General features: G+C 43.0%; 1 protein-coding gene across 1 annotated transcript in view; it reads left to right on the top strand.

Annotated features, from left to right (window-relative positions):
* GLDC (glycine decarboxylase) overlaps positions 1 to 13,083 on the top strand; it is a 101,714-nt gene that overhangs the window by 63,711 nt on the left and 24,920 nt on the right. Inside the window, exon 16 of the mRNA XM_021682409.1 lies at positions 8,052 to 8,127. Coding sequence (XP_021538084.1) covers positions 8,052 to 8,127 — 76 coding nt within the window. The remainder of the gene's footprint in view (positions 1 to 8,051; positions 8,128 to 13,083) is intronic.

Here is a 13,083-nt window from a genome sequence, read left to right as displayed (position 1 = left end):
CAGAATCTCCTGAGGGGGGGAGGTTGGAGTTCAGGAATCACGGTTTTTAATACCCTCCCCAGGTGATTCTAATGTGCATCACTGGGTTGCAGAGTGTGTTGCCCTAAACAAACACCAAAGAGGAAAGTTTAGTTAGATGACTAATACCTTCCAGTGGACTGAACTTTGAAAGTGCCCTTTGAAGACTAAGTCACGACCATCATGTGCCTATCAGGAGATGCAGAAAGGAGAATCAAACACCTGATAGTTGCTACCTCCCATTCCACCTTTCTTGAGCTCATGATTGATGGCACTGATTAGCTCTAACATGACTCCTATCATTGGTAACCTCTGATAATGCTTTCCTATGGAGCCTGATGCAGCTCCACAATCCACCTCTCAGAGAACGCTGGGACGCCAGACAGTAGAGACCCTCCTCTGGTTAGAGACTGATTTCCCAAAGAAGCACTCAGAATGCCAGGAAGAAGAGAAAGAAGGGTGAAGGATGAAGAGAGCCATCTTTGGGGACATTGAATGCAGTGAGGAGAAGACCTCCCCTTCCCCAATTTTCTTAACTCTCAAAAGTATGTTTTGATTTTTGCAGTTTGTAAGGCTTGGAGCAGTGGTTCTCACACTTGGTCACACCCACAAGTTTGTTTTTTTTTTTTAAGATTTTATTTGTCAGAGGGAGAAAAGAGCACAAGCAGGGGGAGCGGCAGGCAGAGGGAGAAGCAGGCTTCCCGCTGAGCAAGGAGCCCGATACCAGGCTCAATCCCAGGACCCTGGGATCATGACCTGAGCCGAAGGCAGATGCTTAACCGACTGAGCCACCCAGGCGTTCCCCCACAGGATTTTCTGATTCAGTACTTGAGAACTTGTATTTCTATCAGGTTTCCAGGTGACGCTAATGCTTTGTTTGGGAACTTCAGTTTGAGAACTGCTGCTTTAAGGTACTCTTCGGATATCAGAATGGTTAGAACTGGATCTATTCAGATATTTTTGACCAGAAATTGAAGGTTAAGTATAGAATTCGGTTTATGTCAAATTAGATACAGATTGGTAAGAACATTCCAGAATATGTTGAGAGGTTTTTATTATATGCTCATTGGAAGGAGATCCAGGCAGTTTTTGGGTACTTGAGGTAAGCAACAGCATTAGACTGATTAAAATCCTATTGCTTCCAAGGTATGTGTATTGGAAAAATGTCAGTTAATCCTGTTTATTCCATTCATAAGATAGGAATCAGTGCCTTTTTTTTTTTTACCTTATTTCCCTGGGAGTGTCTTACTACGTTGCCATGGATTGAAGTGGGTCATTTTGACACAGTAGCTGTTTTGACCATCTTACTGGGATCGGTTTTACCATGTCAGTTTCTTAGCTAATATTTCACCTGGATCACTTGGTCACTTCCTGAGCACTTGATGGTGGTATTTTTAAAATAAAGAAGTTCTTGGATCAGGGAAGTTTGACATCAAAATGCCCAACATCAAAACATAGATAGCAAGAAATCATTAATCGGTTTCCTTCTGGAGAGTGAGACTGGGAAGAATAGGAGGGGGTTGCTTGTTTTACTGATATAAATTCTTAAATCACATGAATGCATTATTTTATAATATATAATATAATATAATAATATAATATAAACTTAAATCCACCTATGAATTAGGTGGCAAGACCCAAGGGAGGCTGGCAGCAGAGAATAAATCAGGGTTACTCCAGGGGAAGAGTCACCACTACCACTGGAAAATCTGTGACTGTCCCATTCCTTGGGTCACTCTCTCCAGGTTGATGAAGTCCCAGGCTACTGGAGTATCCTATGGACTGGGAGTGGGTCACGTGTCCAACACTTTGTTAATGAGTAGTGATTGGGAATGTCTGGTCCCTTCCTGCTTCTATAGGGGGTTTAGGACCCTGCCTTTTCCCCAGACTCACACAAAATGGGAAATTCCCCTAACTAGTAAGGGGACTAAAAGGCTGTGGGTTCCCACATACACATGAAAACAGCAACAATGAATACCCAGCAAATCTCCAGCATCCTAATGGAAGACTTCCTTGGTATTTTTTTAAGATTTATTTATTTATTTGTCAGACAGAGGAGGGAGGGTAGTGCACAAGCAGGGGGAGTGGCAGGCAGAGAGAGTGGGAGAAGCAGGCTTCCCGTGGGGCAAGGAACCCGATGTGGGACTTGATCTCAGGACCCTGGAATCATGACCTGAGCCAAAGGCAGGCGCTTAACCGACTGAGCCACCCAGGCGACCCTTCCTTAGTATTTCTAAGCACATTCATGCGTTGGATCATCACAGCACCATTTTCTACTTGGGCTGTCTTTGATGTCTTTACTGTTTATTTGATATGTAGTTTGCAGATATTTTCTCCCACTCTGTAGCTTGTCTTTTTGTCCTTTTAGCGGGTCTTTCGTAGAGCAAAAGTAATTATGGTGAAGTGTAATTTATCAATTTTCCTTTTATGAATTGTGCTTTTGGTTTCAAGTCTGAGAACTCTTTGCTTAGTCCTAGATTCTAAAGACTTTTTTCTGTTTATTCCTAAAAGTTTTCTAGCTCTATATTTTACATTTAAATCCATAATCCATTTTGAGATAATTTTTATAAAGGTAAAAGGCTTGGGTCGACCTATGCGTGTCTGACTGCTCCAGCACTATTTGTTGAAAAGGCTGTTCCTCCACCGCTTTGCTTTTGCAACTTTGTAAAGAATCAGTTTGGCTTATTTACATGAATTGATTTCTGGTTTCTATAGTCTAACCCATTGATCTACATGTCTGTCCCTCCCCCAGTAACACACAATCTTGATTCCTGTAGGTATATAATAAGTCTTGGCATCAGATAGACTGATTCCTCCCACTTTCTTCTTTTTCAAAGTGTAGCTATTCTAGTTACTTTGCCTTGCATATAAATTTTCAAATAAACTTGTTTATATCTACAGAAATCTTGGTTTTATTGGATAATGATATATATATTTTAGCTTCCATATGTTGCAATGTATACAATGGGCTAGATGCTAGTTGTTAGATAGTATATAGATGGTTAAAGGGAAACAATTCACTTCATATTTAAATGTACAATTTATTCATAAAAGAATGAATTCTCATGAAGAATGTCTTTTTAAATGTAATAATTTAAAAAATACCAAAAGAAACTTCTCAGGAAATTCAACTATTATTAAAAATAAAATAGGCCCCAGGTGCCCGGGTGGCACAGATGGTCAAGCCTCCAACTTTTGGTTTTGGCTCAGTTCATGAACTCAGGGTCATGAGATTGAGCCCTGTGTCGGGCTCTGTGCTCAGCAGGAAGTCGGCTTGAGATTCTCTCCCTCTTCCCCTCTCCCACTTTCTCTCTCTCTTGCAAATAAATCTTTATTTTTTCTTTTTTTAAAGTTTATTTATTTGAGAGAGAGAGAGAAACAGAGCACAAGGTATAAATACAGTATCCTAGTAGAGAACACAAATACTGTTTTCTTAGTACAATTGCAGTATAATTCAGCAGGACTTTTGGTGACCGCTGGAGGTCACCTTAAATCGTGAATTATAACATTCTGCAGTCTTGTAAAATGTGTTCTATGTATAAGTATAAAAACCATGAAGAAGGGGCGCCTGGGTGGCTCAGTTGGTTAAGCGACTGCCTTCGGCTCAGGTCATGATCCTGGAGTCCCGGGATCGAGTCCCGCATCGGGCTCCCTGCTCGGCAGGGAGTCTGCTTCTCCCTCTGACCCTCCCCCCTCTCGTGTGCTCTCTCTCTCTCTCATTCTCTCTGTCTCAAAAAAAAAAAAAAAAAATTTAAAAAAAAAAAAAAAAAAAAAAAACCATGAAGAAATATTTCTTTTAAAAAGAGCAGCTATGATAATGTCTCTAAATATTCCAAAGCAGCCAACTTCTGAGGAATTTCTGTGGTGTCTGTGAAGTCAGTCACCATATTCTTTCAGCAGATTGAAGAGTTTTTTTCATGACTGGTCAAAGATTACTTCTGTGATCAGTGATAAATGTACACAGTAACTGACCAAAATGCCTTCTTTACAGGATGCAATTCATTCATAATCTTAATCCATCTTTAGTTTTATGCTTAGGAAGTGCTTTCCACCTGTGACCACTGGCCATGCATGTTCTTTACAGTCCTCTCTAAGTCCTCTTCATCACAGACAGATCATCTGCTATCGTATTTGTAACATACAGCAGAAGTCTCTAACTGTCCCTTGGGATTGATCTTGTGTAATGGTACAATAAAAATTTGTTCCAAAGATGTAAAAATGTAACCCTTCCAGGTAGAACTAAGCTGTAGTATTTCTAAATCCCAACCTTTTTGCCCAGGGTTCTTAGCAGAGGTAAAGTGATAAACATCTTTGACGTTTATTGTGTCCTTAAACTCTTCTTTTGTCTTGGCAAAAGAGCTGAACTATCACCCTGGCCCTGTTACGTCATCTTCAAATAAATTCACATTGAGTAGCTGCCTGAAATTGTACTTAGGATGCTACACTGATACTAACAGAGTCTACGTTAAGTCATTACAAAACTGTGGAACCCCATCAACTCCATCTTATTTTCACCTTGTGGCACATTGCTCTTGTTCTAGCTTCTTCTAGTCCATAGAATGAGTCTGGGTTCTGGAGGAAGTCATCGCTGGAGTTCACTCATTCTGTGTTAAGCAGTATAATATGTAGCAGTTCTTCCAGCAGCCTGAATAAATGCCAAGACTGGAGGACTTTGTTTTTCTAAGACAGTTGAAGCCTATGCTCGTTTGGCACTTCTGTGGGGCTGAGGCTCCCCGCCCACTGGTGTCCTTCTTTCTGTGGCCAGCTCTGCAGGTCCAGGCCACCAATGACTTCAATTTAAATAGATGTCAGAAAACCACTATCCTTGCTGCTACTCCACGTGAGTAGTTAGTTCTCTGATAGACTCTCAATCAGGGTTATGGAGCCAAGCCTTTATTTTTCATAATAATTTTCCACCAACAGGTGGCGCTCATAATTCCCTTTCTTTTAATAGAACCCCAGTAATAGGCTTATGTGGCCTTTAGAACATACCTTTTGCGCTTTTCGAGGTGCCGCATCCAGCATTTTTTATCAAATCTTTAGCATATTTCCTTTCTCTTGGATTACGGGCTCATAGTTCCAGACTCTTTCGTTCCTGGTCTGAGCACTCTGTTTGGCTTTCCAACAAAACAAGATGAGCAGAAGTTGTGAGAAAAACACCTGGCCATTAGTTGAGGCTCCTTTCCATGGAGGAAAGGATGACAATGTTGACTGCCTGGGCTGGAGATGGTAACTCAATTTTGAACAAATTTACTCAGCAGTTATTGCAGATCTACTCCATGCAGAGTACTGTTCTATGCATTCTGAGACCTAGGACCTACTCTCAGAGTTTACACTCTGAGACAAGACAGGCACACAAAGCAAATATGAGTTCTATAATCCTTTTCCATGTACAGCGCATATAGGATTGTATTAACCGAAGAGTGAGCAAAATGCTATGAGTGCATATGGGTGCAATTTATTATCCCTATTTTAGAGATGAGAATGCAGAGGCACAGAGAGGCTAAGTAGCTAGTGATGTGGGTGGTTTGCTGAAGCATATTCATTTTTCTGTTCCCAAAATAAAAACATCATGTGAACTACAACTATTTTTTCAAAACCTGGAAAATGGGAGACCGGCGTCTGCCTCACTCCCTAGAAGAGAGCAGAGGCAGAGCTCACTCAGTGTAAGCGATAAGAGACTGCGTGCCCCAGGTCTTACAGGGACAGGTATTCTTTAATGTGTAGCTAAACCTCCTCGTTCTCTCAGTCAGACAAGGGTTCTGTGAAGGAAAACCACAGCTCTGACTCCTTTGGGGAGCACAGCATGCTCAGAGGAGCAGCACGGCTTACATGGGAAGCATGAGCCTCCTTGAGAGGCCAACTTGTACTGAAGTCTAAAATCTGCCACTGTTGGCCATTTGGGCATGTAATACTCAGACCTTAGTTTCTTTTCGTGCAAAATGGGGCAATGGTACCTACCTCATGGGTGTATTGGGAGAATTAAATAGGATGATGAAAAATGCTTGGTGGTGACCACCACAACAAGGGCTACTGTTTCCCTGTGCTTATTCTGTGCAGCGTGCCTGGTAAATAGGAAGTGCTTAATTAATGGAGCAGTTTATACTTATTACTGTTACTTCGCTCATCTACCCTATCATTGCTCTGCAAATTACCATTTTCCTTCTCTTTCTCCAGCCACACTCCCCGCCCTTCACCCCCAGATGCTACCCTGTTCTCTGTCCTCTCCTAAGTCCTCATTTCTGCTATCTCCTGACACCAGATATCAGTGTCCCCACAACAGTTTGCAAACATTTCAAATCCAACTGTTCGATCCTAGTGTTCTCTCGAAAAAAATTCCAGTGCTCAAAATTTTAGCTTTTGGTTTAGAAATAGAAGTTTATCTAGTTTGTTGTTAAACCGTGTGCTTTTAGAGTATGATCTCAATATTATGGGGGTGATTAGAAAGGATGAATGCCAAAACCACTGGGCCTTCTCCAGAGTTAAAGAATGGTGTAATTTTGTGAAATAGAGGAAATACGCATTTTGAATGGGATTTAGAAACCTATTACTCACTTCCCTTTCCTTCCTGCAGAGATTACTGAGAACGTTAAGTAACAGTTTATGAATTGACTCAGCATCACTCACTGGACTGTTAGTCATTAAGTGTGCTCTAAAAGTGGTGCCTTCAAGGACTGCTTAGTTGGGTATGGCCAGCCTCTAGCAGCCACGTGCATGTAGGGCCTAGGAAAGCTCACCCAAGAGACTAATGGGAATGTTGCCACATTCAAAGTGCATAGTTCCTTTGGGGGTAATCTGATCACTGACTAAAAATGTGGTGGTATTGAGAAATTGTGGTTTTAGGTGTAATAATCGTAGTTACATATATATATTTTAAAAAGATTTTATTTATTTTATTTTTATTTTTTTAATTTAAATTCAATTAATGTATAATGTATTATTAGTTTCAGAGGTCGAGGTCAGTGATTCATCAGTCTGCCCTCCTTTATTTTATTTTAATCTTTAAAGATTTTATTTATTTATTTGACAGAGAGAGAGCAAGACCAGAAACACAAGCAGGGGGAGTGGGAGAGGGAGAAGCAGGCTTCCCGCAGAGCAGGGAGCCCGATGCGGGGCTCTATCCCAGGACTCTGGGATCATGACCTGAGCCAAAGGCAGACACTTAACAACTGAGCCACCCAGGCGCCCCTGCCCTCCTTTATTTTAGAGAGAAAAAGTGAGAGAGCGTGTGCATGCACGCATGTGGAGGCGAGGGGCAGAGGGAGAGGGAGGGAGAGGGAGAGAGAAACCCAAGCAGACTCCATGCTGAGCATGAAGCCCAATGTGGGGCTTGATCTCACAACCCTGAGATGAGACCTGAGCCGAAACCAAGAGTTGGATGCCCAACTGACTGCCCAACACAGATGCCCCTTTAGCTGTATTTTAAAAAATAATTGTTATCTTTGAAAGATACACACTGAAGTTTGAATTGATAAAATGATAATGATGCTTGAGTTTTACCTCAAAATAACATAGTTCAGGGGGCCTGGCTGGCTTAGTCCAAAGAGCATGCAACTCTTGATCTCAGGGTTGTGAGTTCAAGCCCAAGGTTGGTCATGGAGCCTACTTAAATAATAATCTAGTTCAGAGTGAGGGGGCTAGTGAGGGATATGGTTGGAAAAAGATTGACTGTATCTGAGAATTGTTAAAGCTGGGTGATAGGTACATGGCAGCTCCTTATATTCTTCTGTTTTTGTATAATTTTGAAATTTTCTGTAATAGAAATGAATTCTTAGGTGCATCGTCCTGAGCAAGGCTTGAAAGGCTCATCTCTGAGTAGCAGTGGGTGAGCTTTAGTACCAAGACCAAGTGCCATTCTGTGGTTGTTCAAGAACTTATAGGCTGGTGCAGCGATCCTTGGTGAGCTTTCCATGGTGTCAGGTAGTGTGTTTGGGTCACATGTTGGTGAACATGCCGCCCATGCCCAAAGAATATTGAATGAGTAAATGAAAGTAAAGAGGCCCAAAGCCCTGATGCTCTTCTTATCTTTGCAGCGGAGCCCAGGGGGAATATGCTGGGCTGGCCACCATCCGAGCTTACTTCGACGGGAAAGGAGAGGGACACAGGACAGTGAGTATGGACAGGTGGTGGGTGCTCACCACCGGGTGGCAGTGGGTCCAACTCTCTCCCTCTAAGCCTTCTTGTAAGCAGCTAGGGAACATATAATCAAGAGACAGATTTCTTTGAACTGGCCATTACGGTCCTTGTCCCCAAGACATTTCACTGGACCATTTTAAGAGAAAACATTTGCTCAAACCCAGTGTGTAAAAGTCAGCCAGTTTTTAGATTCTTCATTATAAAATACAGGCAACTAGCCATAAATAATCTTGTAGTTTTAATAAAACCAGAAGTGGACTGAGATTGGGCCACCACCTACTGTACCCCACTTACTTGGGCAGCCAGAACGAACCTGGAACCCTTTTCTCTAACTCTCCTGGGAGCAAAGGAAGGAAAGGACAGGAATGCTACAATTCCAGGTCTTAGGCCTGGACAAAGGGCAGAGACCAACCTTTAACTGTTTTATAACTCCTACTGTGACTAGGCACAGTTCTCGTTTCTGTATGCTCAAAAAATTTTTATTGAGGGGTGCCTGGCTGGCTCAGTTGGTGGAGCACGTGACTCTTTTTTTTTTTTTTTTAAGATTTTATTTATTTATTTGACAGAGAGACAGAGAGGGAACACAAGCAGGGGGAGTGGGAGAGGGAGAAGCAGGCTCCCCGCTGAGCAGGGAGCCCTATGCATGACATGAGCAGAAGGCAGATGCTTAACCAGCCACCCAGGCATCCCGGACCATGTGACTCTTAATCTCAGGGTCATGAGTTCGAGCCCCACGTTGGGTGTAGATGTTACTTTAAAAAAGTAGAGGGAGAGGGAGAGAGAGAATCCTGAGCAGGTTCCATGCCCAGCGCGGAACCGGACGTGGGGCTCAATCCCACGAACCCAAGATCACGACCCGAGCTGAAACTTAACTGACTGAGCCACCCAGGCACCCCATAAATAAATGTTTAATAAAATATTTACTGAATAAGTAAATTCCCTATTGAGAATTGTCATCTCTAAGCAGCAAAAGAAGACATGGAGCAGAGTTCATGGTTCTGCTTCAGTTTTTGCTTTGGGTATGAGAGTCTAGTCTCCAGGGTCCAAACTGCACTTGGGGCCTCTGTAGGGACCAGCAGAGGTGCTAATGGTCTTGACTGGACTCCACTAATCCCCAGAGGCAGTGCTTCTAGCAGTTATCTGACCTAGGCTTCCAAGTGTGGTAAAAGAGACTATGTTTCTGAGGTCTTCATTTTGGTGATGAGCAACAGTAAGCTAGAACTTCCACTGAGCTGTAGACATGGAGTTCTTCTTCTTTTTTTTTTTAAGGGCTGTATTCTAGTAAACCTTTATTTATGGAGACCGAAATTTGAATGTCCCATAATTTTCATATGTCAGGAAATAATGTGGATTTTTTTCAACCTTTTAAATTAACTCACAAGTCATATAAAAACAGTAGTGGATTGATACAGTGTTGGCCTATAGGTTGTAGTTTTCTGACCCCTGCTCTAGCAGAAGAAAGCACATTTGACGGCAAACTGTTCATAAGTATAGAGAAACAAAAAGGACTGCTTTGACGTTCAAGAAACGTTCTTGCAGGCATTCCACGGATTCCGTGATGTTCGAGAAATGTTCTAGCAGGCATTCCACAGATTCCGTGATATCTGAGGGTCATTCCCCATTTATGGAGAAGTAACAAAGCGCAGCGAGACTCATTCACACCAGGTGGTAAGCACCTGCCCTCACTGCCTGTGCCCACGTGGTTTGTTCCTCAGACAAGACCCCCCCCCCACACACACTTTCACTTTCTCTAATTTCACCATTTCCAAACGGAAGTCAGGCCAAAAATCAGAGCGCAGGTTCTAAGTATATGCCAAATTCTTAATATCAGGAGGTAGCTGTTCTTTTGTTATATTAGAAGGGAAAAAAAGACATATATTCATATACACAGAGCCTTGTGTAAGCACGCTTACAAATTCCTGCTGAGGTCTCAGAAGCTGAACTGTGGAAAGGAGGTCAAATTGGATAACACAAGCACCCAAATAAAATGGCTTTCCTTGCCCATTCTCATGGCCCTCCACAGGCAGGCTTGGCAGTGAACAGGCCAATACAAACATCCAGTGGGGATATGAAGAATTTCCTTTAGTAGGATCAATTGATTAACCAGTCCCACTCACACAGAGGAAGGCATCTCCAAGTGCAGTGAGCACTGGGGCTACCTCGTGGAATGGCCAACGCCTTTGCAGGAAGTCAAGGGCAGAGATCCAAGCCACCCAGTGATGAGCCTTGGCCTTGTCCTTCCAGGTCTTCCTTCTGGAGGGGAGGAGAGCACTTGAAGCCTGAATGACAGAGTGGGATTCAAGAATATGGATGCTATTTTCTAGAGCACTGAGAAAAGCTTTCATGTAAAAGTAAAACCTCTGAATTGGGGCTTTTTGCCAATTCAGTAAACAAATTATAGGACAAAGGGAAGAGAGAGAACAGTCAGTATTTTTTGGAGCTTTTACTTTTTTTGTGTTTTAAACCATGCTATGACATCGGCAACTCACTCTAAACAACTGATGGTTTCCATGTCTTTCTGCGAAGGCCTGAGAAGTTTAGGGTGTGAGTGTGGGCCTGGCCACTGTAGAAACTCCCCGACTGCCGACATCTTCTGACTGCAGACATGTCCTGCCTATGCCCCTGCTAGCTCCCTGGGATCCATATATGGCACGTAGGGCGGGGAGTGGTTAGCAGTGACACCCCTGAGCACTGGGAGCCGGGGTGGGGGGGGCAGCTACACTGTTCCCTGGTTCCCTCTGGATGAAAATCCTGCAAATTTCACAGTGAAACAAAACAAGACAGGAACTTAGATATTTACCAGACTCAGCCCCATTCCACCTCCATTTCTGGGACTTCACAGATTTTCCAGACTAGCTTGTCCCCCGTCATTTATCCTCAAAGAAATGACACAGCAATTCATGTATATCAGGGAGTGGCCATTTGGGAATAAAAAGCCTTAGTCATTTTTTAGATGATTCAAACTATGAGCCAGTATGGTTTGATTAGACATGGAGTTCTTAGAGGGGACAGTGGGTAGGGGTTGGGAGCAGGACAAAAGTGACTGCCCATCTCAGGAGAGTTAGAGAAAAGGGTGCCAGGCTCATTCTGGCTGCCCAAGTAAGTGGGGTACAGTAGATGGTGGCCCAGTCTCAGTCCATTTCTGGTGTTATTAAAACTAGATTATTTATGGGTGGTTGCCTATATTTTGCAATGAAGAATCTAAAAACTGTTTTACTTCCCTTTCAAAAAAAAGGAGGGGAAAAAAAACATTTTCTTCCTCCTTCTCCTGTTTATTTATCCTGATTCCACAGGTGTGTTTTCCCAGGCCTTTAACTTAGTTGGGCAGTCGAACTGATTTTCAAAGAATTTTGAAAAAGAGGACATTCATTAATTGAGTAATTATTCAATACTGGTCATATACAAGATACTATGTGGGGTGCCTGGGTGACTCAGTTGGTTAAGCGACTGTCTTCAGCTCAGGTCATGATCCTGGAGTCCCAGGATCGAGTCCCGCGTCGGGCTCCTTGCTCAGCGGGGAGCCTGCTTCTCCCTCTGACCCTCCCCTGTCTCATGTGCCGTCTCTCTCTCATTCTCTATCTCTCAAATAAATAAAATCTTAAAAAAAAAAAAAAAGGTACTATGTGTGCCAGTCCAGAGTTAAATCAAGTCATAACTAAGATAGACACAGTCCCTGACACACCAACTTGGTTTTTTTCACTTGGGTTTTCTAGTAGTTTTGAATTCTTTCATTTTCTTTCTTTCTTTTTTTTTTTTAATGATTTTATTTATTTATTTGACAGAGAGACAGAGAGGGAACACAAGCAGAGGGAGTGGGAGATGGAGAAGCAGGCTCCCTGTAGAGCAGGGAGCCCAACATGGGACTCGATCCCAGGACCCTGGGATTATAACCTGAGCCGAAGGCAGACGCTTAACCTTAAGCCTGAGCCACCCCGACACCCTGAAATTTTTAATTTTCTAAGGAAGGGTTAGTTTAGAACTAGAATTTTTCTTTAGCATCAGAAAGGAAACACTGAAGCTCCCGTTACCCAGGGAAAGGACACCAGGTGACTGACAGTAAAAGTCTCCTTTCTGTTTTTCCTCTCTGGCTTCCTCATGCTGAGGTAGCCACTGGAATGCCTCCTTGTTATCCTCTTTAACCACAAGGTGTCTGGGAAGACTGGGAAGGGATCCGTTCATCCTATGTGACAACGTTACCTCCTTTGCCTCAACCCCTCTCCTGCCCAGAGGCTTTGTAGAGAGACCTCGAAATCTACAATGTGGTGCTTATGGAAGGCTGGAGATGAGCTAATAACAAAGGGCCAGCTAACACCCAGGTTCCGTCTACTCCGTGATGCTTCCCATCCCTCATTGTTTCCTAGTTCACCAGTGTGACACCAGGAAATATCTGTGAATGTCCAGGAGTTGGGGACCAAACTGGGAAGGTCAAGGAGAAGGGATGAAAGAACTTTTGATTGCACCTGGGCAGAGATCTTCGCTAACTCCCAGACCCTTTCTTGCCCATTTTCCCTCTCTGTGTTTTTCAGTCCTCCCTTCTCTGTCTGTCCCCCTGTGTGTGATGTTTCTTCTCTCACCGTTGTCCACACTGCTATCACCACGTGCCCTTGTTCTATTCTGAAGGACGGGGGAACTTGATGCAGCAGTTTTGGGAGGGAGAGGCAGGGAAGGCTGCCCAGCCCCCGAGCTTGTAGAAATACAGAATTCTTAAGTTTGGAAATGTTGGCATCCTTTCTAGATTAAAGATTTTATTTAAAGCAGTGTTTTCAGTTGGAGAAGAAGAAAATGACTTATTGCTCAAATAATCAGGGAGGATTTTTCCACATCAGAGAAGTCCAAGGCAGCTGCTACTGCACAATAGACTCTAATGGAATCCAGTAAAATATATCCTTCTTTTTTGAAAAGGAGTGTGGGGAAATCATGTGCTTCAGA

This window comes from Neomonachus schauinslandi, chromosome 13, assembly GCF_002201575.2.
Source record: "Neomonachus schauinslandi chromosome 13, ASM220157v2, whole genome shotgun sequence".
Lineage (NCBI taxonomy): Eukaryota > Metazoa > Chordata > Mammalia > Carnivora > Phocidae > Neomonachus > Neomonachus schauinslandi.
This window is presented reverse-complemented; position numbering and strand designations above follow the sequence as displayed.